The following is a 23739-nucleotide window of genomic DNA, read 5'->3' as shown; positions in this document are numbered from 1 at the left end:
TCGATTAATTATTGGCAGGGGATGGAGGTTAGACGGTAAATGCTAATCGTTGCAGAGGATTTCCATTGATTAAAGCTACTCTATCTAAAACCAACAGAAAGCTGTTAAACGACCGTTGCAAATTATGCAGATGATACGTTGTGAAAATATTGACATTTTCCGCCATCGACTTCGTTCAAAACAAACAAGGTTTTGCCAAGCTCAGGATAATTTAGTCACGTTATAAAGTTTGACTTTATTTAATATAGTGCTTAGTTTCATTTTTCAAGCGCCTAAAAAACATGAAATGTTAAAACTAACTTGACAACATGAAGCCCGCCTAAGCATGTCACAACACTCAGCTTTTCAGCTGTTCCAAATGATAATTGCTCTGCAATAAAAAGTGAACGACTAAAAAAGGTTTAGGATCAACTACTGATCAAAAACAAAACATTTACCACCAGCTTCTGCCAATTCCACGTATTTCCTTCGCATTTCAGAATCATTAACGTCTTCAAGAAAGGACGCATAGCAAGACAACTGCTTGTCGGATGGCAAGGTTGCCGTGTACGTTGCCACAAGACTCCCTGTCCTCTCATCCCTTATCAACTGTCTCACGTATGCCTCAAGCACCAAGGAACATTTGTCAACCTAGAGATGTTGAAATTGTGGTAAAAGTTAAAGTGACATATAAAAAAACTCAAGATTGCTCATTTTTTCAAACATTGTTTGATTTTTCTCTAATAGGCAAAATCCGTCATTTTGCAGACGTTGAATCAATGCAAAAATGACAGATTTTGTTGGTTTTCGTGCAGACGCCAAGTCAAAAGACCTGAGATATCGCAATACTGAATTTTTTGTAAAAACAACAAATAATGATGTTACTCTTCTATTGAGATACAGAAAAGAGCGCACACTCAACTCAACGTTTTAATTGCGGTTGAGTATCTCTATTGAAAGTTCAAAGACTTAACCTACCTCGCAATAAAGTCACTTTTTACATCATTTAAACGTCAATGCTGCCTAAACGGCTGACTGGGAAGATGATGAAAAAGATTTCCAAAGAGTGTCTAGTTGGCAAACCAGTCTCGTTTTACATTGATTCGACGTCTGTAGATGTTGAATCAATTTAAAACGAAACTAATTTGCTGGCTGGGAGACGACAAAAAATCCTTTCGTTCTAAAACTTAATTTTTATTTCTCTAACCAGAAAGTGAAGGTTAGCACTTATCAAAGCGACCAGCTGGCAAAATAAATCTTTCACACGTTGATATGGCGTCTGGTGTCGTTTGCTTTACGCAATAATACTAAAGTCGCAAGTTGGACGTTTTTATTTGTCAATTACTGATGTTCCACATTGACTATACAAAAATGAGTCAGCTTTCAATTCTTGCAAAGCTTGAGTCAAAATTAGTCAGTAACAAAACATTAGAACAAAAAACTTGAATAAAATATTATTGGAATGACGCGGACCGTGTTATCCTGTGTAGTGTATACAAGAGACGTAAAACGCTAATGTAGAAATGCTTTTCGACTGAGGTCGCCTCCCACAAAATACAAATATGATCTTAAACCACAAAACAGTTTCACAGAATATTCGTCAGAGCTGCAAGACCTCAACATTGGCTTAAACCTTAATTCTGTCGTTAGCTAATCGTTTTCTGACGTTCGTTTTGCAAAATGACATGGAACCTTTGTTGAAATGCTTACTCACTTTTTACACAAACCACTTTACCTTTGGTGTGTCGAAAACGTTTACGTATTAATCTAGATCTTGTGTGTTTAAATAAATATGCTCAATGCGGTTATGTTACTTTGCTCTATGTGTTTGTGGCACTACAACTTGAACTCTCAACCAAAGGTTTATCACTTTAACTTTTAACTAAACATTAGTTATTTTTTGCTTATTAAACTTAATGTTACGTTGTTTCCTGGTTGGAAAATGAGCTTTTTTTCACTCACATTCAACGATCCTTCAACGCCTTGCAAGAAGAGCAAGAGATGAGCAAAAAACCGTAGCAGATGATCATCTACTCTTCCCTCCTCCAGCCAGATAGTCATCTCATTGACAAGACTCTTCATATCGTTGAGAATAATGCAACGTTGGATGAAGAAATGGGGGATCTTTGATTCTTTTGAAAACTTGAAAAAAAGTGGAAGTTTTTTAGACTTGATCGAAAGTAAATCGTTCGACAATTCTCCTGTAGATAGAACAACGCAGAAACAACTAGCTAATAAAAATTAACGTTTGCAGACACTGAATAAATGCAAAAAATACTATTTTCTGGCTTAGATCATGAATTGTACTGACTTGATCACTTGAGCAAGCAATCTTGTCGAAAACTCCATTCAAGTCATTCAAGTCACACTTCTGCATAAAGTATTCGTCCGACATGCTCATGGGATGCATATGCTGCCAAGGTCTCGCAATGTGAGGAGACCGTTGGATCATTTTCTCCGTTTCCATATCAACCATCGTCTTGTAGTAAGCCCACAACGCGTCATGCCATGACAAGGACACGCTTAACATCTGTGGATAGAATTCCAGGTCAGCAAATCATCTTTTTTAACACTGAGTTAACGTCAGCAGATGTTGAATCAATGTAAAAAAGGATAATTTGCTGGCTAGAAAGTTAGCAGGTTGGGTGGTTAGAAACTGCAATAGTTTGTTGACCAGATATTTGTTGGCAGGATCAGTGGAAAAAATGAGACTTTTCATTTTCCTTTAAAGTCGGAATGAAAAGACATTTACAGTATTTTTATTTAGGTGTAAAAAGTAATAAAGTTCAAAAACTTTGTTTCCCCAATGGAATCATTCCAAGTTAGAAAAGTTGCACTTTTACATCGCTGTAACATTTGACGATGCGGAAACGATGCAAAAATAGCAACTTTCGTTAGCCCTCCAATAGAACGTTTTCAACCATTTGCACACTGGTATGATTTTCTGAAGATGGAAAACGCGAAAAGAAAAACTTTGGGCATGGAAACTCCTTCAGCAGGCGAAAGAAAACTACTCAGCAGCAACATTGTAAAGGTTAGAAACTTCTAAATGCAATGCGAAGGGAACAAATCCATATTCGGTTCTGCGCACGCGAATTCCAAAGATTTTGATCGATGTAGACTTTTAGTAAGATTTTCCTTACAACCCTGAGTGCACTTTGAAAAGTATCTGCAATAATTAATTCGATAAATACGATGTTATTTTTACACGTTAATTGCGTGTTAATTATCGCAGTTTAATACATCATTATCAAGGCCTATATTAAGCACACGTTCTATGATGCTAAGCATATTTATTTTAGCTTTTCCATGATGAAAGCCAAGTTTACTGTTAATTATTTCAAACTGTACGTGATTATGTAAGTAAATAGTTGTGGCGACGTTTTAATGATAAACTCACGATGGGTGTGAAAAATAAATCTACTATTTTGCAATTAATAGAAATACTGACGATATCTCACGATCTATCAAATTTAAACAAACACGTGTTTCGATATGTATAGGATTTTGTGCAAATCGCTCACATAAATCAGAAAGCAAAATTTTTCCTTGTCACAAATGGATCCGCAGACGTAAAATCAATGCAAAAAGGACTAAATTTTGTTAGCTTTGGTGATGCTCATCGTGCAAACACAACTTTTCCGGAAAAAAATCGGAATTAAAATGTCCTCCTTACACTCTGAGTGTGAACTTTAACAGCGTCAAAAAGAAGCCAAACAGAAGAAGCAGAAAGAAACAAACAAGATTTGCCTTCAGAGTTTGGAAAAGCTCAAAAGTTTCAAACTTGGAAAGATAATAGCGAGAATCCCGATAGTGGTTATCGTAACAATATACGTAATGAGAGACTGAGTTACGAAAAGCAAAAAAGAAACAAACGCTTGACAGCAACAGGCAGTTTCCAGTATATTTGACGCAGAAGATAGATTGATATTTCTTAGCAAAAACAGCAGGAGTCGTCAAACGCGACCGCCAGTTGTTCTTGTTATGATCCGCTGCTTCTGGATATCATCATCGCTTCACTGGGACATTTCTTGTGAGCAAACCAGTCCTATTTGCCTTGATTCAACGTCTGCAGACGTTGAATCAAGGCAAAAAGGACTGATTTGCTCGGTGGGGTTCAGACAGCCGAGTTCAGACAGTCCAGACAGCCGAAGAATTAACGTATTTCCAACATCGGGCGACAAAAATTCTACGTGATCCAACACTGGAAGTTCGCAGTGGTTCATTGCTCAAAGGTCAGTTAGAAAATCAGTACTTTTTACATTGATACGACTTCAATATGAAAAGGGCTGTTTTTGTTATTTGGTCAAGTAAAGAACCTTTCCACTCAGACAAAGAAACAAACCACTCATGCATCATAATGCAAATTTTAACCATTAATGATTAAAGGGTGTTATTAAATAGTGCCACCTCTGCAGTTGGCATCTGCGTGCACAACGACCCTAGTAATGGCCTTTTAGATCGTCTGGTTGAAGAGGTTGTTACATAAACTGTGATTATGTTAATTCGACTTGAGGCGTTATCCAGCCACTCAGAAAAACAGATCGAAAAAATGTTACTGTTGAGCGAAAAATGATACTCGAAGAACAAGAAACGAAAAAGATTTTTAAGCTTTCCATTAAAATACTTCCATCGCCAATTCCATAGTCGATATGGTAGTTCAAGTCTCCATGAACGACAACATACCGTGTTTGATAATGTTTCTGAAATCAAGATATCACCAGAAACCCACATCCTGATTTCAACCTTAAACCACACGTTTTATGGCAAAACAGAACAACTCGAAAAAAGAAAGTCCTTTTAAAGACAATCACCAAAATTTGTCCTTTTTACACTGTTCGATACGTGTATACATTATACAGCAGATAGACATTTTTTCCGATGTAAAGATGGGAACTTCTACTGGCTGGGGTTTAGTGTAAAAATTTAGTAGTTTTTTTTGGGGGGGAAAGCAAAACTTTTTGTGCTCTCTGGAGTCGCATATTTCTGTATTTGTTTGTTCAGGTAATGGCAACATCACACAGATATTCCAGGTTCTTCTGTTTCTAAAACAGTAGATGAAATGCTCGAAAAGGGAGACAAAGAAGTGTGTCAGTGGTAAAATAGACTTGTGATGCTATGCTGCAGTGATGCATAAGTTCAAAAATAAAATAACAAACAAAACAAATATACTTAACATATCATTCGTTACTTTAACATAGTCACAGTATCTTTTCTAGCAATAGTTGCAACTTTCATCTGATGAATGCAAAAAAATGACAATCCTGACGAACACCCAAACTGTCAGTAATCATTCACAGCAGTCCAGCTAGCCTTTCACGGCCAATAAAACCCAACCGTTTTATCACCCGCAAGCGTTGAACAGATACAAAAACGAAAGGTTTTGCCTGGCTGCAGTACACAACTTACCGCGTTTAGGTTTCCACAGAGAGCCGCGTAAATTGCCCTTTCTTGAATATCAAAAAAAGTCTGGAAAAGAAATTACAATAATAACATGATTTGTTCCGGACGAAGTTGCAATTTGTTGGCAAGCTGTTGGCTCTTTAACTCATTCACAAAAATGTTCATTATCATGCATACAGCAGTGGGAAGCATACGCACAACTGAGAAGTGCTGTCTTTTTTTCATCAGCCTGACGTCTGGTGACGTTGCAGTAATGCCAAAATAACTTTTACGAGCTGGAGTATTCAATCAGTTCGAACGCAGAGCTGTTGTGAGTGCCAACAATTTTTCGGTTCCCTTGCGTTAACACATCGTCTAGCGCTGTCAAACAAATGCGAACTATGCACTCGAGAGGATCGAAGTCTGCAAAACTAAAAATTTAACAAGTATCGAACGTTTGGATAGAAAGAATCGCTTGACAATAGAGTTGGTATCATATTTAATTTTAGATCTGGCTATGATGATATCGCTTTGCTTTGCTAAATAAAAATAAATTAATTAATCACTAACTAAAAGAAAACACTTGCAACGTTTACATAAAAGGCGCTGTTTCAATACAATGCTATCGCTAACAATTAGAATGTCGAATCTTGCCAAGGCTTTTCTAAATATGGAGAAAAGCCGTTGTCGAGTCTCAGGTTTGAAAAATGGGATTTGGAACTCAGTTACAAATAACAAAAACCGAGAAGAAATTCATTGAAACGTGAGTTCTTGGATAACACGAACCAGTTAAGGCACTGGTGCACTTATACAGTAAAAAATTAACACAAAAAAGCCAACTATCCGATGATAAAATATATAATGCTACAAAACTATAGGATGATAAAAGATAATTATACGTTGTTTAACTTTGCTGAAGCAGATAAGGTGGGGAAGAGTAGGGTAAAGTCAAAACCAAAGTCGTCCTACCCGGTTCTCGAACCTAAGTCGGTGGTTCAACTTTCACAGCTCATGGGTGCCTTGCTGCGTTCAATTAAAAAGATACCGTATATCTTTTTTCAAAATTGCTTGCGAGTTTTCAAATTGTGGTTACTTCAAATGCATTAAGTTTACAAACAACGCGTTTTACTTCAAGTGTTTTCACCAAGCATATCATCACTGTATTTGAACACAAAGATAAACAAGCTTCACTCGGTTTCTATGGTTATTACAAACGCTCTATAGAAGCTAGCTGAAGATATTCGATTTATTTTTGAGTTTAGTAAATTATTGCTCAATCCCGTGGCAGGTGGTGGTAAGATAACTTGGTGTTATATGATCGTAGTGACGAACTATCTTAACGGCAAAATTACACACATTTGCTGCAATAAGTCCAAGCTGATGATACCCAGCCCGCAAAGGTTATAGGTGAATTGTTCGTAAACAGTTATTCGTAAAATTAAATCCGTAAAACAATTCTTCGTAAAGCCTGTCTTCGTATACATCAATTCTCAATTGCATGCACGAAGAAATGCTGTACGAAGAATTAATTTTACGAACAACTGTTTACGAAAAGCGTCGGACACCGCCCGCAAAACATTGAAAGCAGGGTTGCCGGTATTTTACTTGACCCCCCCAAAAAAACGGGTGGGTTTAGAAAAAAAACACTTAAAAAAACCAAAAACAAAACACTATAAAAAACCCACAGCATCATATTTGTCCAGTTTTTATTAAAAAATCGAAAAAATGAACAAAAATACTACAAGGCACTTAAAACAAACTTCAAATTAGGACGTAAGGATGTGATTGTGAAGGAAATTTCCAAGGATAAATTGAAAACACAGTGGATATTTCTGTACGGTACACAGAAACCAAGTAATGCCACTTTGTACCACACTAAAACTCACATATATGCAAGAAGGCCTCATAGGTAAACAGCCCAAGTGGATTATTTTATTGAGATGCTAGCATGCACTGTGAGTGAGAGGTACTTCATTAGTAAAAAGTAGTTTTGAGGTGAAATAAGCATGAATCCACACGGCCAAATATGTTGCTATTTGAGGAAATTTCTAAGAGTCTAAATTGTTACAATCCTAGCTATGACAAACCTGTCATCTTCCCATTTCCAGAAGTAAGTAAAATAAGCAATATTTGCACCTAGACATATGTTTGGCTTATTTAACCGGAGATTAGATATGTACGTTGAGCACAGTTTACACAATAATAATGTATATAATATGTTAGAGTTTCCAACTGCATCCTGGAGGTAGTCTCATCATACAGTCGTTAGATTTTTTGTATAACTTAGCAGGATCTTTCGCCACAACACATATTTTACTTGCAAAATTAAACTTGGCGTAAAACAAAACGAACTAAAATTTAAATTGGCACATCCAATGAACATCTTACAACATAGAATTCACAAAAAATCCTTGATATTTTAAATGGAACATGCAATTGCACCAAACGATGCTACTTCCAGACTCCAGTTGAAAAGTCTAACATATTAAATTGTTATTGTGTAAACTGTGCTCAACGTAGGCTACATACCTAACCTCCGGTTAAACAAGCCAAACATATGTCTAGGTGCAAATATTGCTTATTTTACTTACTTCTGGAAATGGGAAGATGACAGGTTTGTCATAGCTAGGATTGTAACAATTCAGACTTTTAGAAATTTCCTCAAATAGCAACATATTTGGCCGTGTTCTAGTAGGTCATGAATCTACCTTTTTAAAAAAAAACAAAAAAAAAACAGGCGAGTTAGGCTTTTTTTTTAAATCGGGTTTTTTTCAACCTTGATTGAAAGAGGGTAACTTTTGCCAGCCGGGTACTACTCTCCCCATCTCCATTTCACCAGCAGCCAAGTTAATAGATCTAGATGAGGAAGACACTGTGATGTTAACTCATAAAAATCCTGAATATCGGAAATCAGGTATACCAAGACAAATCTACTGGATCGGATCTCTTTCAACCTTGATGATGTTGCTTGTCGGCTGTGTGGTGAGGACGTCTCTGCGACGTTCTAAAGGACGTCGGTTCGACACCGCTCCAGAGCACGCAGCTGTATCTGGGCAAGACACATAATGGTGTGCCAAAATAATGGAAACAGCTGACTCAAGGACAACCTGTCTCAACACTGCTTCCAGATGTCAGTTCTACAGTATTGCACTTGTCATCCCAGTGTACTACATGCTGTCGCAATAGGCACAAAATAAAACGTGATTAGTACAATACAGCATAATCGGATAACCTCCGTAAAACGACATTATTTGAATATTAACGCTGGTCGGAATAGCGAGGTCTCACTTCAAGCTAAACAAGGCCAATAAGGAAACTACTTACGTCATTCGAGCAGGCCCATGCGGTAACTTTCCACATATCCCGCCTCGCATTTCCTTCCATCGGAACAAAGCCACCATCCTGGCACGCTGAAACAAAACAGTATAGTTTTGCAGCAACTGAACAACAGACAACGTAACAAAAACAGTTTGAAAAGTTTTCCAAAAATTGGAGTCAATGCAGAATCAGGTTTCAAAAAATTAGTTATAAAAAATACGATAAAAAAATCGAAAAAATTTACAATTTTCTTTCCTATAATTCTATTCTAACTTAACATGTAAGTGAATAAATGGTTTATATCGTTCAAATACCATCATCTGATCCTGTAAAACAGATTATTTGCAATGATAAACTTCACAAACAATTAAATCGTTAAGCTAGTGTTTAGATTAGACCATGACGTACTTTATTTAGTTTTTAAACAATTCTATATGGCAAGATCTAAAACTTTATTTCAGCTTTTTTTCTTTAAAGTAAAATCTCATTAGCAAGCGGAGAAGCTTTAATGTCAAAAAACAAAGAGCTCTGCTCTTGAGTTCATATCGAATATTTCCATTTTAAATCTGTTTTTGTGACTCAAGCTAAATTGAATTAGATTTTTGCTTTTTAGACAAGAGCAATGCGCACACCATATTGACACAGCAAGTGATTAATAGAGTTCGTTTGGCATTAGACCAGATCTTTAAACAGAAGAAAAATCCACAACGTAAGTCCAGTATTGAAGACATTATAATACAAGTGAAATTGCCCAGCCCATTGCCAAGCGATCATTTCAGGCAAAGATGCGCCATAATTAAAACCATTAGTAAAATTTGATAAATTGATTTAGAACCTCAAATCAATTTTTTAAGGCAGATTTAATGAATAGCCATCAAATATACGTGGGGGAAACCGAACAGCAGTAATTAAGACAGGCGCTGATGTAAATTGTCAAAAAAGGATAAAAATTATAAAGAAACTAAGAAGCACTGTCACGCCTTGAACGGTGATAAACTGAGTAGATATTGCAACAAAAAAACGTTGCCTTTTATTAGATTAGACAAACGCACGAAAACTTAAGATTTTTCGATAGGAAATTGCATTCTATCTTTTTTATAATTACACCAAACTTCCAACAACAGAAAAAAGTCGGTTACAGCGAGAAAAAAGTTAATCGCATCAAAAATAAACTATTTCTACAAGAACAACTTTTTAAATCATAGAGCGCGAGATCCCGACATTAGCTTTGAACTTTCCGACACTAATCCGACCCATTTCTGAAAAATTGAATTTGTCATGTTCATAAGGAGGCCTGCATTGAGGTGAAGTTAATAAAATCTAAGTCAACAAAATTGCTATCGAGTCACTCCGTTCTTAGGGCTATCTAGTTTGTTTCCGGCACTGCGCTTTGTTGATGTTGCAAAATTTGATTAATAGTTCAGAATACTATTGCACAATAGTAGGTATGAAAAGTTGATAGTCAAGATCTCAGTCAATTTCAGTTATTTACATTTTTTAAATGTTTTAAAACAATGAATGAATGTCTGCTGATGTTCAAATTCGTCCATTCGCAATTTAGCGCTTTATGTTGGCTTTACCACAAATCGCATCAACAAACGTCACGACAATACAAGATTAAGAAAGCCTCCGTTACAAATCTTCATCCATACAGTGCCTGGTCGCAACATTTTGTTTTATTGAAGACCCACATAACCAGCATCAAATAATTATCAAACTGTGAAGAAAATAAATCAATTTTCCAGGTGGTAAACCCTGTTTCGTTGCAGACAAAATGGGTCTAAAAAGCGCAAATCGTTAAAATTTGTTTTTGACCGACTTTCCCGTAATTCAACATTTATTGTCCCCGACCATTGTAGATATTAGAAAACCTTGCATATCACTGTGCAAACAGATTCAGTATTAATCATGGGCGATTTATAATTATTACATAAACGCTCGTACCGCTTCGAGCATGGCAAATATTAGGCTTAGGTAGTCGTCTATGTAGAATTTATTGTTCAGTTCAGTCAACAAAACTAAGGCAGGTCTAAAGTACGTCCAGTTTAAATATTAATGAAAGCCTTTCCATGTATGTACTTATTACTTATCAGAAAATGTTAAAAAGTTGACTAGGAACAATCAATCGAAATGGATTTTATAAAGCAGCCAGGCTCTATGCGAACGAATAACAATGACGAATACAAACAAGCGCCTTATCTACTGTTGCTTTGCGTGATATATGTAAAAGGGGAGTCTATAATATACGGCCAACAGTGGCATGATTCACAGAGTTGATGGAAGGCAGTTCTCTAAACTAACATGAGATGCGGTGGAAAATTTCGCTGATGTTGAATAGTTGCAACGTTCGGCGATGGTAGCTTAATGCAGACAAAGAATCTTATTTGAAATGAATGGAGCCGTTTGTGTTTATGCTTATCTAACTAAAACGAAGATCGGTAGACCAGGTTTGTTAACAGGAAGAGCAGAGAAATTTTTGAAGCATTTCCGCTCCTGCAAGCGTAAACCTTAGTGCTCAGGAAACAGCATTTAACATAAATATCCAGTGGTCACGTATTGAAGACATCGAATTGTAGCTGCGAAGCTTCAACGCACATCATCAAAGATGGCGACGTCTTACCATTAGCTCCATTCAATCAAGGCGAGCTAGATATAAGAAGTTGCCTGAGCAGCATTTCTTTTCAACTCTTTTTTTCGAGCTAGCCCACTTTTAATCGTATACAATCTTTATAAAAACAGATCCTATTTAAATTGTAGGCCCCGCGAGCATACCAAGAAGAGCATAAAGAGTAAAGAAGGAGAAAAAGAATTCTTCGATTCTATGAAAAAGGCATCGAAATCAATGTAGATGATTAGAGATTTCAAAACATCTTTGCAAAACCATCTTTTGTCCAAGTTCAATGCAAAGGGCGTATCTAGCTAGAGACTTGTTAGAATGACCTCAATAAAAAATTGAACAAGGTTGAAGTCAAAGAAACGTCGATTGTACAAGAATTCTTCAGATACAGTAAGTTTGCCCAGCATATGCATAGGAAACAAAGGCTGATACAAAGTGAAATAGGTAGCCAGTATAGAGATTGGAGTATTTGAGACAACTGTGTCTGAAATAATATGATGTCAAGTAGTATACATTGCATTTAAATAACGTGCTAACTCAGAAAAAAGTGTTTAGTGATAAATGAGAGAAGCGCAGATATACATAACAGAGCAGGGCGACAATATATTTCTCACTTCAAAATGTTTTACTGTTTGCATGTGTGCAGCCAAGCATAAGGTACAGAAATACGCTACTTTTAGTTAATAAAACATTTAAAATTAGTTGCACTTGGGGCTTTTCGTCTATTGTGCTAGTGCTTGTAACTGACAAAATAATGTTGCTTAATCATTGATTTAAAAAAAAGTCAGTGGTGGTCAAAAATTGGTTACGTCGTACTGTGCAGTTTGTTTTGATAGAATAAAAAAAAAATACATAAGGAAAAGTACCCAAAACAAAGCATTGCACTTCAAATAATGTTCTTAACATTGCAAATGAATGCTCAATGCCGAAGGAAAAAATAAGCAGAGAGCATTTTAGTAATGGTTCCTCATCTTCTAAAACCTTGACAGCCTGCTTCACCCTGATGGGATCCTCAGAAAGTTCTTATTCAAATAGACTCTGCATATTAATCATCATAAAAAAATGGTGAAGATCGTGCAACTTTCACCAATCGATGTTGCAAAGGTTTGAATAAATTTCAATGTTTCCACAATCGCAAGATGTGAACTGCAGTGAGTTCCAGACAGCAACCCCCGTCATTTTTACATCAATAAATAAAAATGACGAATTTTGCTGTCCGGGTGAACACAAGTTGAGATTGATTTTCTTTACTAACTTACGTTTATTTCAGTTGTAACAGTGTTGAAACGACTAAGTATGTCGGTAGAAACCCAGCAGCACAGTCTTGCTAGCGGGAGCTTCAATGTAACAGCACAGAGTGAACTGCTCGAGTCAGCGCCACTCAACTTGACCCAGTTTCAACGACGAAATGGAAGAAAAAGAAGCACTCCGCAAAAGTCGATCATGGCGGAAGAATATGCAGATGACGAGAGCACGTCAGATGACGCTTTCCCGGATGACAACTCAACAGATGAAGAGAAATTAATGTCAATCTCTGAAGAAACAAAAAACAAAGCCAAGAGCATCCTAGAACATTACAGATCATTTATGCAAAGAAATTCAACGGATGTAAGTGAAGGATTACATCAAATTGCAAAGAAAGCAAAACTGATGAAAACATCCTCACTGGGATCGGAAAGAACAAGTGATCGTAATGGATGGGGATCAGTCTCTTCCTATCAAAATGGTGACGAATCCACAATGGGGAGTTTTGAACCGATGGTGAACGGCCCAGTGAATGGTCCCAATGGACTCATTCCCGAACGTACCATGCGCCAGAACAACTGGGCAATAAAGGTAAAAACATGTATAATTTTAATCACAAACTGCTTACATAGCATCATGGTCTTCATTTAGTGGGTTAAATGTCAGCTAAGACGACTCCGCCATTTTCTAAACATCATTAACATTTAGTCGAGCTTTTTTTTGTTCAAACAAAGCGAAAAAGCAAAGGGCTGCCATGTAACCAGACAAAAACTCATGACAAACGAATTCCACTTGTGAGGCTAGTTATCTACAGTAGTAGCGTTTGGCAAAAAATATCTTCCAACGGGTACAGTACACCACTACACCTGTCCCCAAGTTTTATTGATCCCAATTATCCAAGCACACCCGAACCAGTGAATTCTTGCAGTGATCTAGTGTCTGCGGACGTTAATTATAAAAACTAACTGACTGGCTGGTTAGGACTAAACCTCGCGCATAGCAGAAGAGGCAAACTTCTTCACAATTACGAATCAAGGAACTAATATACAACACCATTTATCCGATATACGCGGATAGCCGTAATAACGCAACTGTTGCAGGAAACGTGAAATTAATTCGAAAAAATTTCGAAACACGGACTCTGTTTTAGTGAATGAGTCGTGAATCCTTAAACATCTTCAAAGGTTGAACGCTTTGTAGGTTGGAGGGTGGATGTCAGAAGTTGCAGAATGACATGGCCATGCATTGGAAATAAATACTCGTTTATAAAAAGTGCCAACGATATAAAGTTTCCATTATGTCGGACAAACAGCAGTAATTGAAGTTTACAACGGAAAACAAATGTGTCAGAAGCAAAAAAAAACAATTAAGAGCATTTATCGACTATATTCTTAGCCATAAATGTAACAAGTTTGGCACGTTTAAAAATCACCATCAGCAAAACCGCTTAAACTAAGCCAGTGGCACAGCATTGCACAAGATGAAGACTACGCACTCCAGCACGTCGCATCCAAGAGCCAGGCGAATGGCAACCCAGACAGCAAACAAACGTTACCCGTTTGACGACGTTGATGTAAAAACGGCAACTATTGCTAGCTGGAAAGAGAAGTGAAATCCGAAACCAATGGAACAATTGGCTTCTCTCCTGAATACGATCAGTAATGCACAAAATAGTTGAAAATGTTCAAAAGAAGTGATAAAGTGTCCTCTGATTCGAATAACTGTCCACCCCTGTGAATTCTTACCATACTCTAATGCCAAAGATGATTTGATTCCAAAACAAGAAACTACAGTTACCAGCGAGATTCAAAACATTTAATGTCCCAAAATAGATGCTGGAACATCATCATCATTAAGTTCGTTCCTCTCGTCGAAGTTGGAGGCAATGAAACGCCAAGTTTCTCTGTAGTGTGACGTTATATTACAGTTTTGTATTTAAGTCCTGACCGGTCTTTAATATCTTTCGTCCAAATTCTTGGTGGTCTACCCCTATTTCGTTTTACATTCATTTATCCTTTTAATAGTTGCAACAACACAACAAAGCAAAAAAAAACATCTACAGATGTTCTTTTTTTTTATTTTTGAAGATTGTGTTGTTTTTTGTGTCAAAATACGAATCAAATGTGAAAATAACAAACAAAAACATTTTCTTTCAAAGGTATGGCGAGACTGGGCTATCACCCGAAACAGACAACCGGAAACGAAATTGGAAAGATTTTCAGAAGCCCCAGTTGATATCAGAGTGGCCGACATTGAAGTTATGAGCTACTGGTTACCAAGATTTATTAAGGAGGTAAGCTGTTTTACGGCCACCTTGACGTGCAAGCACTTTAGCGCTTGACCGATGTCAACTGACGTTAAAATAACATTCCTTGTAAATCATTTCTTTACGATTGCAGGACTGAGGTTTTGCATTCGACCAAGAAATATGGTTTGTCTGATTAAAGCCGCTTGCGAGAACGAGCTGGAGATGTCAAGAGTTGATGAATAGTTGTTTAGTAAGAGTCTAAACTACTGTAGAGTTAGACTTCCATCAATTCTCAACGGATGAAGACAGTATTTTTCACGTTGTTTAAACGTAGCAAGGCAGTGTTGTTATGCAACGACGGTGGGATGCCGGTCTTCTCCAAGCCTACAAAGTTGGTCGTTTTTACATCTGCAGACGTTGAACCAACTTAAAAAATTAAATCTTGCAACTTGGGTAAATAACAGTGCAATCCAAGATTCGTTTGCGTTTTGAGAAGGAGATTTTATGAAGGTAGAAACAGCTTGGGGTTTTAAGGACCAAGGCGCGAGCTGGCCTATATTGCAACCAACTTGCACTGCTGTTCATAGAATATCGCCGTGGATTTGCATTTTACAAAGGTTTCATGGCCTTTATGTTGAACTTCCAACAGTGATGAATTGGGGCCTTTGACGCTTCGTGTCACAAACATGATGCATTTCTTAATGTGCTTATATTCCGTACTAGTCTAGTCTAGAACAATAAACGTGAAATCATGGGCTCTAATGAAGGTTGGAGCCATCTCAAAGCGTGAAGTACTAATTAACCCAAACCTCCTATTCGCATTATTTAATTTGGCCACAAGTCATTTGTACATCCAATGTTGCGAATGTGACGCAAAATTTACCCTTTTCTTACTTTCCTCAGTGTGGCTAAGTTGCAATTCAGTCCATGTCAGTGATCGACACTTCGCATATTAACTGACAAGCAAAACAATGATTGATGGTTGATAGTCTGAAATCGAGGTGAAAACGATTAAAAATCTCACATTGTTTCACAGTTTTTCAACGCTCAATCGACAAAAATAGAAAAACATTGTTGATTGCTTTGTCAGACACAAATTTAATAGTTAAAATTTATACACGTTCTTAGAGCGCACATTTTGGAAGATTTAATGTATCCTGTGATTGATTGATGGGCTTTGTATGGTGCAATTTGAACAGCAAAAACCTGGCACTAGTATTGGTGACACCAACTGACACTGCCAGGGTAATTACTTTCGCTTTACGAAACGCAGGTCCGACGAAAAGACAAAAAGCCATACCCTGCTGACACACTGATGCAAATCGCTTCTGGACTCCAGAGGTACTTGCGGCAAGTGTCTTGCCGTTCAGAAGTCAACTTCTTCGATAAATACTCAAGCACATTTGCCGAGTTTCGTGACGCTTTGAAAACGCGATCGGGCGAATTGAGTGTGGAAGCCCAGGCCAACAAATGTAAGTTGTAAATCTTTATCTGGGTGACAAAGGTCGTTGTTCTTTGTTAACATTCGCTGCGGACAACTAGTCGTACAATTTCTGCACAGTATAGTTTCGCAAAACTTGTTGCCGTAGGCACGAGTAGAAATTATAGCACTTCGGGCGGGTGGCGTGCTGTGTGTGATTAATGTTTTCATAAAAACTTTTCGCTTTATTTTAACGCCTGTATTAATAACAAAAATTAAAAAGCCCTTATTATAAACGTCCGGTATGCCCATGACAATTTGCATGCATAAAACGGCAATTCTCGGCCTTAGTTTGTTTGCTTATATTTGAAAAATAAATAACAGTTGAGAAAAAGAAAATTGAAAACAAAAACTAGTGTGGCGCAATGCGCGATGAAAAGATTTATATTGGTTACTGCACTGAGTGAAATATATTACTTTACGAGCAATTGAATTCTCTCATTGTTTTTCATGGATGATACGAAAAGATAGAAGACCTGCTCACCACGATTACATAATATTTAACGTTGTAAATGTGGCTGAAAACGGAAAAATATCGTAGTAGATTGAGCGTGGGCCAAAATTCAAAGTAGGAATCAGCCACTTGTTTTATGGCATGATGTGCTCGATTTTGTGCAACTCAGCCCGGTATGTTTTGGTGGAATATAGTAGACATTCGGTCATACATTTTGTGCAGCTGGAAAAAAAATTCAAGTAGACAATTTGAACGACGATGAATTGTGGCAGACCGGTTACCTGGATTACGCAACAGCAAAAGGAATCTTTCACGTCGTATTTTACTATAACTGTGTTGAATTCGAGGTGAGTTGCTGCACAGATTAACCAATAAATCTAACATTGAAAACATAAAACAAAAAATAGGTTTGCATTTTTTTTCATTGATGAGAGACATGACGTGAAAGTAGTCTACTACGCAACTTTACCACGTTTACACGAGAATTAGGCAACGTTGCTCATAAATAGATCGAAAAAATATCAAGACACTCATCCACTAAGAACGCTTTCATCTCATTAATTATAATGAAGATTAACACCCTTTTAGCCTGCTTGCATAAAAGAATGTGCTCATCAATTTGAATACTAAATTTTGTGCTCTCTGTTTTCGCAAACTATACATATGGTTTTTACCATGATGGGTGTTTAAAAAACAATCAATTTCTGTCAGAACCAGTGGCACACTAATTAATTTCTGTCGTTTTCATTTCCACATTGTGCAGCTGCTCCTCTTAATGTTAAACACGTATTTTACGGTCATCTTTCATAACTTTTAGATAGAAGGAAACTTGGTTCAGCCATTTTACAAAGTTTTGCTTCTACGCGGCAAGCGATTTTATAGAGCCAGCTGCATGGAGAGCAACATCGGCTTTGCCATGATTTAACAACGAGTTATATTTTACAATTTCACACAACTCGCACAATATTAACACTTTTCAACTGAAAATTTTGAAATATAAACGTGGGCAACATCGTGTGTTCGTATTATCTTTTAACTCTAGCGAAAATTTAGCGAAACAAAACGTACACGCGCCATACTGCAATCTGACAGTGTATGTTGTTTTAAGGAATTTCTTGCTTAACTTTGACATATTCATCCGCCGATTGTGGAGAAATACAGTTAGGCCAAAAGTAACCAAGCCAACGGTTCAAATCTCACCCTCGTCAATAACCTTTTGATCAAGATGACCAACGCGATGTAATCGATCAACGATGTACGCGATGATCAACGCGATCATAAGCGTGACAGAAATATTGTAGTTAGCTCATTGCATTGCTAAAATATAGTGATGTTGCACGTAGCCCCCTTTCATTATGTTCAAAGTGCGTCTTGAAGATGTCATAATTCCCTTCCTGATACAAATCAACGTAATTTGTAAAAAGGTGGGCCCAGTTCACGGATCGTTAAAAGACATTGATTTCAAAGATTCTAAAACAAATCTAAGTAAAACTTTCGCCAGTTGCCAGACCTGTAACACTAATAGGAAAAAAAAAGTCAAAACAAAAGCGTTTTTTATAAACTTAAACTGCACCATTGGGCCGGGTTTGATTTACAGTTTGCTCATACTGAATAACAATAAATTCTTTTCTTGCAACCAGATTGCTAGTATGGAAGAACATCATGAGCTCAAGGTGGAACAGTTCAACATAGCAGTGGACAAGACAAAGAATCAAGAATACATAGAATTCACGAGAAGCGATCAAAGGTAAGGTAACAATCAACGTCTCAGACAAACCAGTCGTTTTATACATTGATTCGGTGTCCAACGTTTTTTTCGTAAACAGTTGTTCGTAAAATTAATTCTTCGTAAAACAATTCTTCCTAAAGCATTTCTTCGTGCATGCAATTGAGAATTGATGTATACGAAGAATTGTTTTACGGATTTAATTTTACGAACAACTGTTTATGAAAAATTGTTTTACGAACAACTGTTTGCGAACAATTGTTTTACGAACAACTGTTTGCGAACAATTTATCTATAACCCATTGATTCAACGTCTACAGACGTTGAATAAATGACGTGAAAAGCGACTGATTTGTTGTCTGGGGTGGAATTGATAAAAGCTTAGGAGCTTTTGGAAGAAAAAACACGCAATTTGGTTAGAAGCGTAGTCGTTTGCTTACGATAGCTCTGCAATACATTGTTCGATTAAGTTTTCAATAGTGAAGTAAATTTTAATTTGTAATGTTTCTATTCGATCATTTACCATCGCAAAAAAACGTATAATACGAAATTACAAGCTTTTCACAAACTGTTGAATGATTTCATTAGTTTGATACTTTTAACTTGTGAAAATAATTGAAATAAGAAAAGATGTTTAAAAGCAGTGTTTATCTATGGTGTTTGTTGACCTGAAACTCTGTGTTTACCAAATTTAACGAAAAATCTTTGCAAAATGTTATTAATTGACTCGGACTGCCGAGAACTCGAAAATCCGGCCAAAACTCACAAGGTTGTATTTATGGCTAACCTTAGTGACATTTGTTCTTAAACAAACCGTCGGAGTTCTTTAATTTCAGTGAAGCTCTCTACATGTCGTTGAAGACCACCAATAAGCCATGTCAATGTTTAATTAATTTTTGAACGAAATAATAATTGATTTTATCGGCGAAAATATTACTGGACCGCAGTAATGGTTTACAATTTTAGATGTTATTAAAAGCTTAAGTGGCAATTTTTAAGCAAAATTTAATTGAACTGATGATAATACATTTCCTAGTCTTGTCAAGTACAGTAATACAATTCTCGATTTGTTATCTCAGATTTGATGAATTTGTTCAATAAATCACAGATACTACAATATGTCAACAAAGCAAGTTATGAGACGGTACGCAACTCAAAACGACCCAAGATGCTTGGTGAAGTTATACAAAGCCTACCTGGACCTGGTCCCTTCCACCGGCCCTTTCTACAGAAGACCTTTACAAACACGTGAGGCTCTAAACTCTAAAGTATAACCAAATTTTGTATTGAATAAAGCTTTTGTAGCGAGTTTGCTTTGTTGAACCATAGAGAAATAAAACAGAATAACCTTAGCGAGTTTAACATACTTTTTTACACACAAATTTGTGTGTAAAAAAGTATGTTAAACTCGCTAAGGTTACTCTGTTTTGTATTGAACTTAAGTCAAAAACAAACGAAACTGATAAGGTTTTGAAACTGATGAGGCTGATAATTCTACCACACTTGCAAAAGCTAGTTTTTCTTTAACGTATAATGTTGTTTTTACGTCTATAACATCTAAAAATTACAAATTTTTCGGTAAAAAGATAATAATGCAGTGATAATAAAACAAAATACAAAATGGCGCTCAATGACTGACATAGTTCTTTTTAATTTTTTCACAGCGGAGAACTCTTCTCCTAGATTCAGCTTTAATCCTGTTGGAATTAATAAACTGCGCGAAACATACAAACAACTCTTCTCACCGGACAGGCCCGCCAGCTTGCGGCGATCAGGTCAAACAACAACCATGCGCCACATGTCGCACCATAGCAGCGGTAAGTTTATCAACACGTTTTAAAAACCAAATGGGAAAAATATAAGCAATTTACCATAAAGCTATCAAAGTTTAATTTTTTCGTACCAATTTCAGATCAAGAGCGAACGTCACCACCGCCACTTGTGCCGAGCCAATCAGCAAGCTCCACGTCACAAGCCGTCTATGACGCAATTACGCAAAAACTGAAAACGGGCGGACACCTACGCTCAACGCCAGACGACGCGGTAGACTTGTCAGTCAAAACAAACGATAGTTTCGACTCTGACGAGGACGCCACGACCCCTGTGAGCACCGAAGGCGTCTTGGAGCGATTTCGAAAGAGTTGGCAGAACGTCTATCACTGTCGAGATATTGATGACGTCAAACAAGAACCGGACAGTGATGACGTTTTAACGGTGAAAGTGCCTCGCTACGTCAGACATGTCGTCATAGAACGGGACGGAAAGAGGATGAAGTTTAGTTTAGATTAATTTTTAATTTTCTTTTCTTTTTGAATTACATTTTGTCGATGCCAAATTTTAACGTAATTGTGCAAGTGCGGAGGAGCATTTTTGTTTGTAAATATCGACACATTTCGATCCATGACATTATATGCGAAGTGTTATCATCACAGACAGCATAATTCGCCATTTTGACATCGATTTTTACATTTACAACCACTTTTACATTGATTCAACGTCTGCAGAAAATGGCGGATTTTGCTGTCTGGGATGTCAGTGACTCATCAGAACAAAATCTGTAAGCTTGCGTACATTTTAACGCCACATGACGATGATTCAATGCAAATGAACAGATTTTTCCCACAGGGCCAATTTGTTATTTCGTTTTAATATTTTGTCGATCTTGCAACGTATTCAAATAAATTCGGTTTTAAAATGGGTGCTTCGCGACAGAGTTGGACAGTTGCATCAATGAGACTACGTCAGTGGATGAATTTGTACAATTTTACCCAACACGACAACCTATAGATGTTTAGACTTTGCAGGGAAGTTCTTGTACAATTATTTACAGTTTGAATTTGTACTTCAACAAAAACAATTAACATTGCAATAATAAAAAAATTGCCTCTAAGTGGCTTGCCAAAGACACAGCTACATGCTCTTGAATGAAAGATACTACCGTACTATCATTTTTTACTCTTGTTATTGCAACAGAATTTTTCAAGAAAATTTAATCAAAACAACATTAAGGGGAATGTATGTTGCGTCGAAGAGAAATTTGGTTTTAATTAAGCCTGGAAACTACTTAGCGAAAAACACTGAAATTGCACACACTACAAAAAAGCGAAGATTTCCTAAATTAAAAAAGATTCCATAATTTTCAGCAGGTCCAATTAAATGCATGCCGTCGATAGAGAAACCGTAGCAATTTTCCTAAAGCCCGACCAGGAAAGAGAAATGTGACGTCGTCTTATCTTTGATGAAATCTTTACTTTTATTCTTTTTTAGTTTACAACAACTCTACGGTAATAAAAGAACTGGCTTTACTGCACCAACGGATTTAGCAAAATAATATGTAGATTGTAAAGTCACCTGAATTTCGCCCTGCACTGTTGCAAATCCTGCACAAGCCAAAACGCTTCAACTTAGCCGAATGTGATAAAAAAAAAACATTGTAAAAGCTTTCTGTCCAAAACAATATATTCAATATAGAAATTACTTTAAAAAAAAATTCTGAAAGAAAAAGTACAATCGCTAGCATCAAAATCTAAGCTTTTTAAGTGACTTGAACTAGCCTGACAGCAAGGTCGATGTTCCTGTTTAACAATTGTTGCTGCTGTTTCCAGCATCTGTCCACAAACTTACAGCAAAACTTTATGATAAAAAAATGAACAAAGCAAAAAAAAGATATTTGTGGGTCTCTATAATGCTCAAGAAGCGTGATTTCAAATGGTAAGACAGATTTACAGTTAGGAAAATTAAATCAGGGTTAGTGCTTTTCCGTTTTGCTCCAGTGCATTTGAAACAAAGCGGTAGAATCGCGCAGCGGGTAAGGCGTTGACTTTACAATAATGCCAACCGGGTTCGATAGCCAGCTTAAGCTGGTAGTTGATAAACACCGCTCACATCTAACCAGAGTGTAATAAATTGGGTGGGCGTAGTTGCTGAACAAAAGGTGACCGAGAGAAAGGAACTGGCCACCCTACTCTCCTTAGTGCCGAAGGCTTAATGAGAAGAGAACTTTTCCTCATTTGCCGAAGCTCAGTAACTGAGTATAGCACCAACTTTCCCTTTATTGAGACCAACTGCGCAGTGACCCGATACCAACTGCGCAGTGACCCGCGTAACTAGTTTATTTAATAATTGATTTAAAACCGGTCTCAAAAGCAAAACAAATTCAATGAAAACCACCAACTCACCATTAACCATGTTCGGATCATGAAACAACCTCCATCCTTCCAACGCAGCCACCCTCCATGGCTGGCCATGCATGACGCAAAGATCTTCAGCCTAAAGTTTGTGCACGGTAGTTCAGTGCAGTGACACAAGACTAAGCATTTCGGCCTACATTAGCGCAACACCAAAGTTTCGTCCAGCGTTTCGTTGTTTCAAACTCACTACATACAAAAAAGTTCAACCCGCCATTGTCCATTGCATAGGCCACAAAGTTGTTGAAAAAACTAGACACACAAAAATATCACTTTTTTAAAAATATCACGTATAACAATCGATAAATACAGCTTTCCATCCTCTGACGAAACGTTTTGTGTATGCAATGCATTCGACAGTGGTAAGAATACTCACTTTTGTGTAAACTTGTAAGCAGGCAACTACCGCAACGGCAACTGTCACAAGCTTTGCGATATAATTCAATGTAGAGACTTTTATGAGGAAGCACCACCGTCCACCACGTAACCCCAACCATAAATTAGAAAGTGACAGAGAACAGAAAATTAAGTAACTCGCAGCAGCAGTTCAACCATGCAACAATACTCAATGTCAAAATGTATACTTCGTCAATTTTCCCTCCCCGGATGCAGGAAAAGATGCATTTCAACAATCTAGCGTCATCTTCTCGATCAAGCTCATGAAGAGGACGACGAGTCCTGGAAGGTGCATCTGGATCCTGGAAGTATCTTCCAGTAAGCCAAAGCCATCACAATGGGAAGAAGCAATATACTCAAGCACAGTGGCACAAAATGTATGATTGAAATAAAATAGAAGAATTGTCTCATGAAAAACGGATATTTTTTGTGAGTGTGTGGCATAGCGTTCATGCAGACGTTGAATCAATGAAAAAAAAAACGATTGATTTGCTGTCTGGGTTTACACTAAATTTACAACACGTCATTTTTTGCACTTTTTTGCGTTGTGATTTGGATACCAAAAAGTGCCATTGGCTTGCACTACAAACGAATCACGAATGGTCTGATGCTTTGGTTAAGTATGAATCCTCAAGACTTCTTTGCACCATTGCAATCGCAAAAATGACATGGAACAAAATTGGAGAAACTACCACTCAAACTACTCA

The 23739-nt window shown here is 37.1% G+C and overlaps 2 protein-coding genes across 3 annotated transcripts in view; one reads left to right on the top strand and one right to left on the bottom strand.

Moving 5' to 3' along the window:
* LOC145782185 (nuclear pore complex protein Nup107-like) overlaps nt 1–23739 on the bottom strand; it is a 41528-nt gene that overhangs the window by 5765 nt on the left and 12024 nt on the right. Inside the window, exons 11-17 of the mRNA XM_082593953.1 lie at nt 23221–23334; nt 22628–22718; nt 8686–8771; nt 5389–5448; nt 2291–2509; nt 1942–2121; nt 438–630 (exon numbers count right to left, since the gene is read on the bottom strand). Of these exons, the coding sequence (XP_082450079.1) occupies nt 438–630; nt 1942–2121; nt 2291–2509; nt 5389–5448; nt 8686–8771; nt 22628–22718; nt 23221–23334 (943 nt within the window). The remainder of the gene's footprint in view (nt 1–437; nt 631–1941; nt 2122–2290; nt 2510–5388; nt 5449–8685; nt 8772–22627; nt 22719–23220; nt 23335–23739) is intronic.
* Nucleotides 12548–21136, top strand: LOC145782186 (uncharacterized). 2 transcript variants are annotated; one of them, XM_082593954.1, is made up of 8 exons: nt 12548–13132; nt 14700–14834; nt 16063–16261; nt 16946–17070; nt 18364–18470; nt 19558–19697; nt 20114–20266; nt 20362–21136. In XM_082593954.1, the coding sequence occupies exons 1-8, from the start codon at nt 12593–12595 to the stop codon at nt 20736–20738; spliced, it is 1776 nt and encodes a 591-aa protein (XP_082450080.1). In that variant the 5' UTR covers nt 12548–12592; the 3' UTR covers nt 20739–21136. The 2 variants fall into 2 exon arrangements, with proteins under 2 accessions (XP_082450080.1, XP_082450081.1); XM_082593955.1 differs by having other exon boundaries at nt 18364–18471; nt 19553–19697; nt 20368–21136.

This window comes from Aplidium turbinatum, chromosome 13 (genome assembly GCF_918807975.1).
Source record: "Aplidium turbinatum chromosome 13, kaAplTurb1.1, whole genome shotgun sequence".
Classification (NCBI taxonomy): Eukaryota; Metazoa; Chordata; class Ascidiacea; order Aplousobranchia; family Polyclinidae; genus Aplidium; species Aplidium turbinatum.
This window is presented reverse-complemented; position numbering and strand designations above follow the sequence as displayed.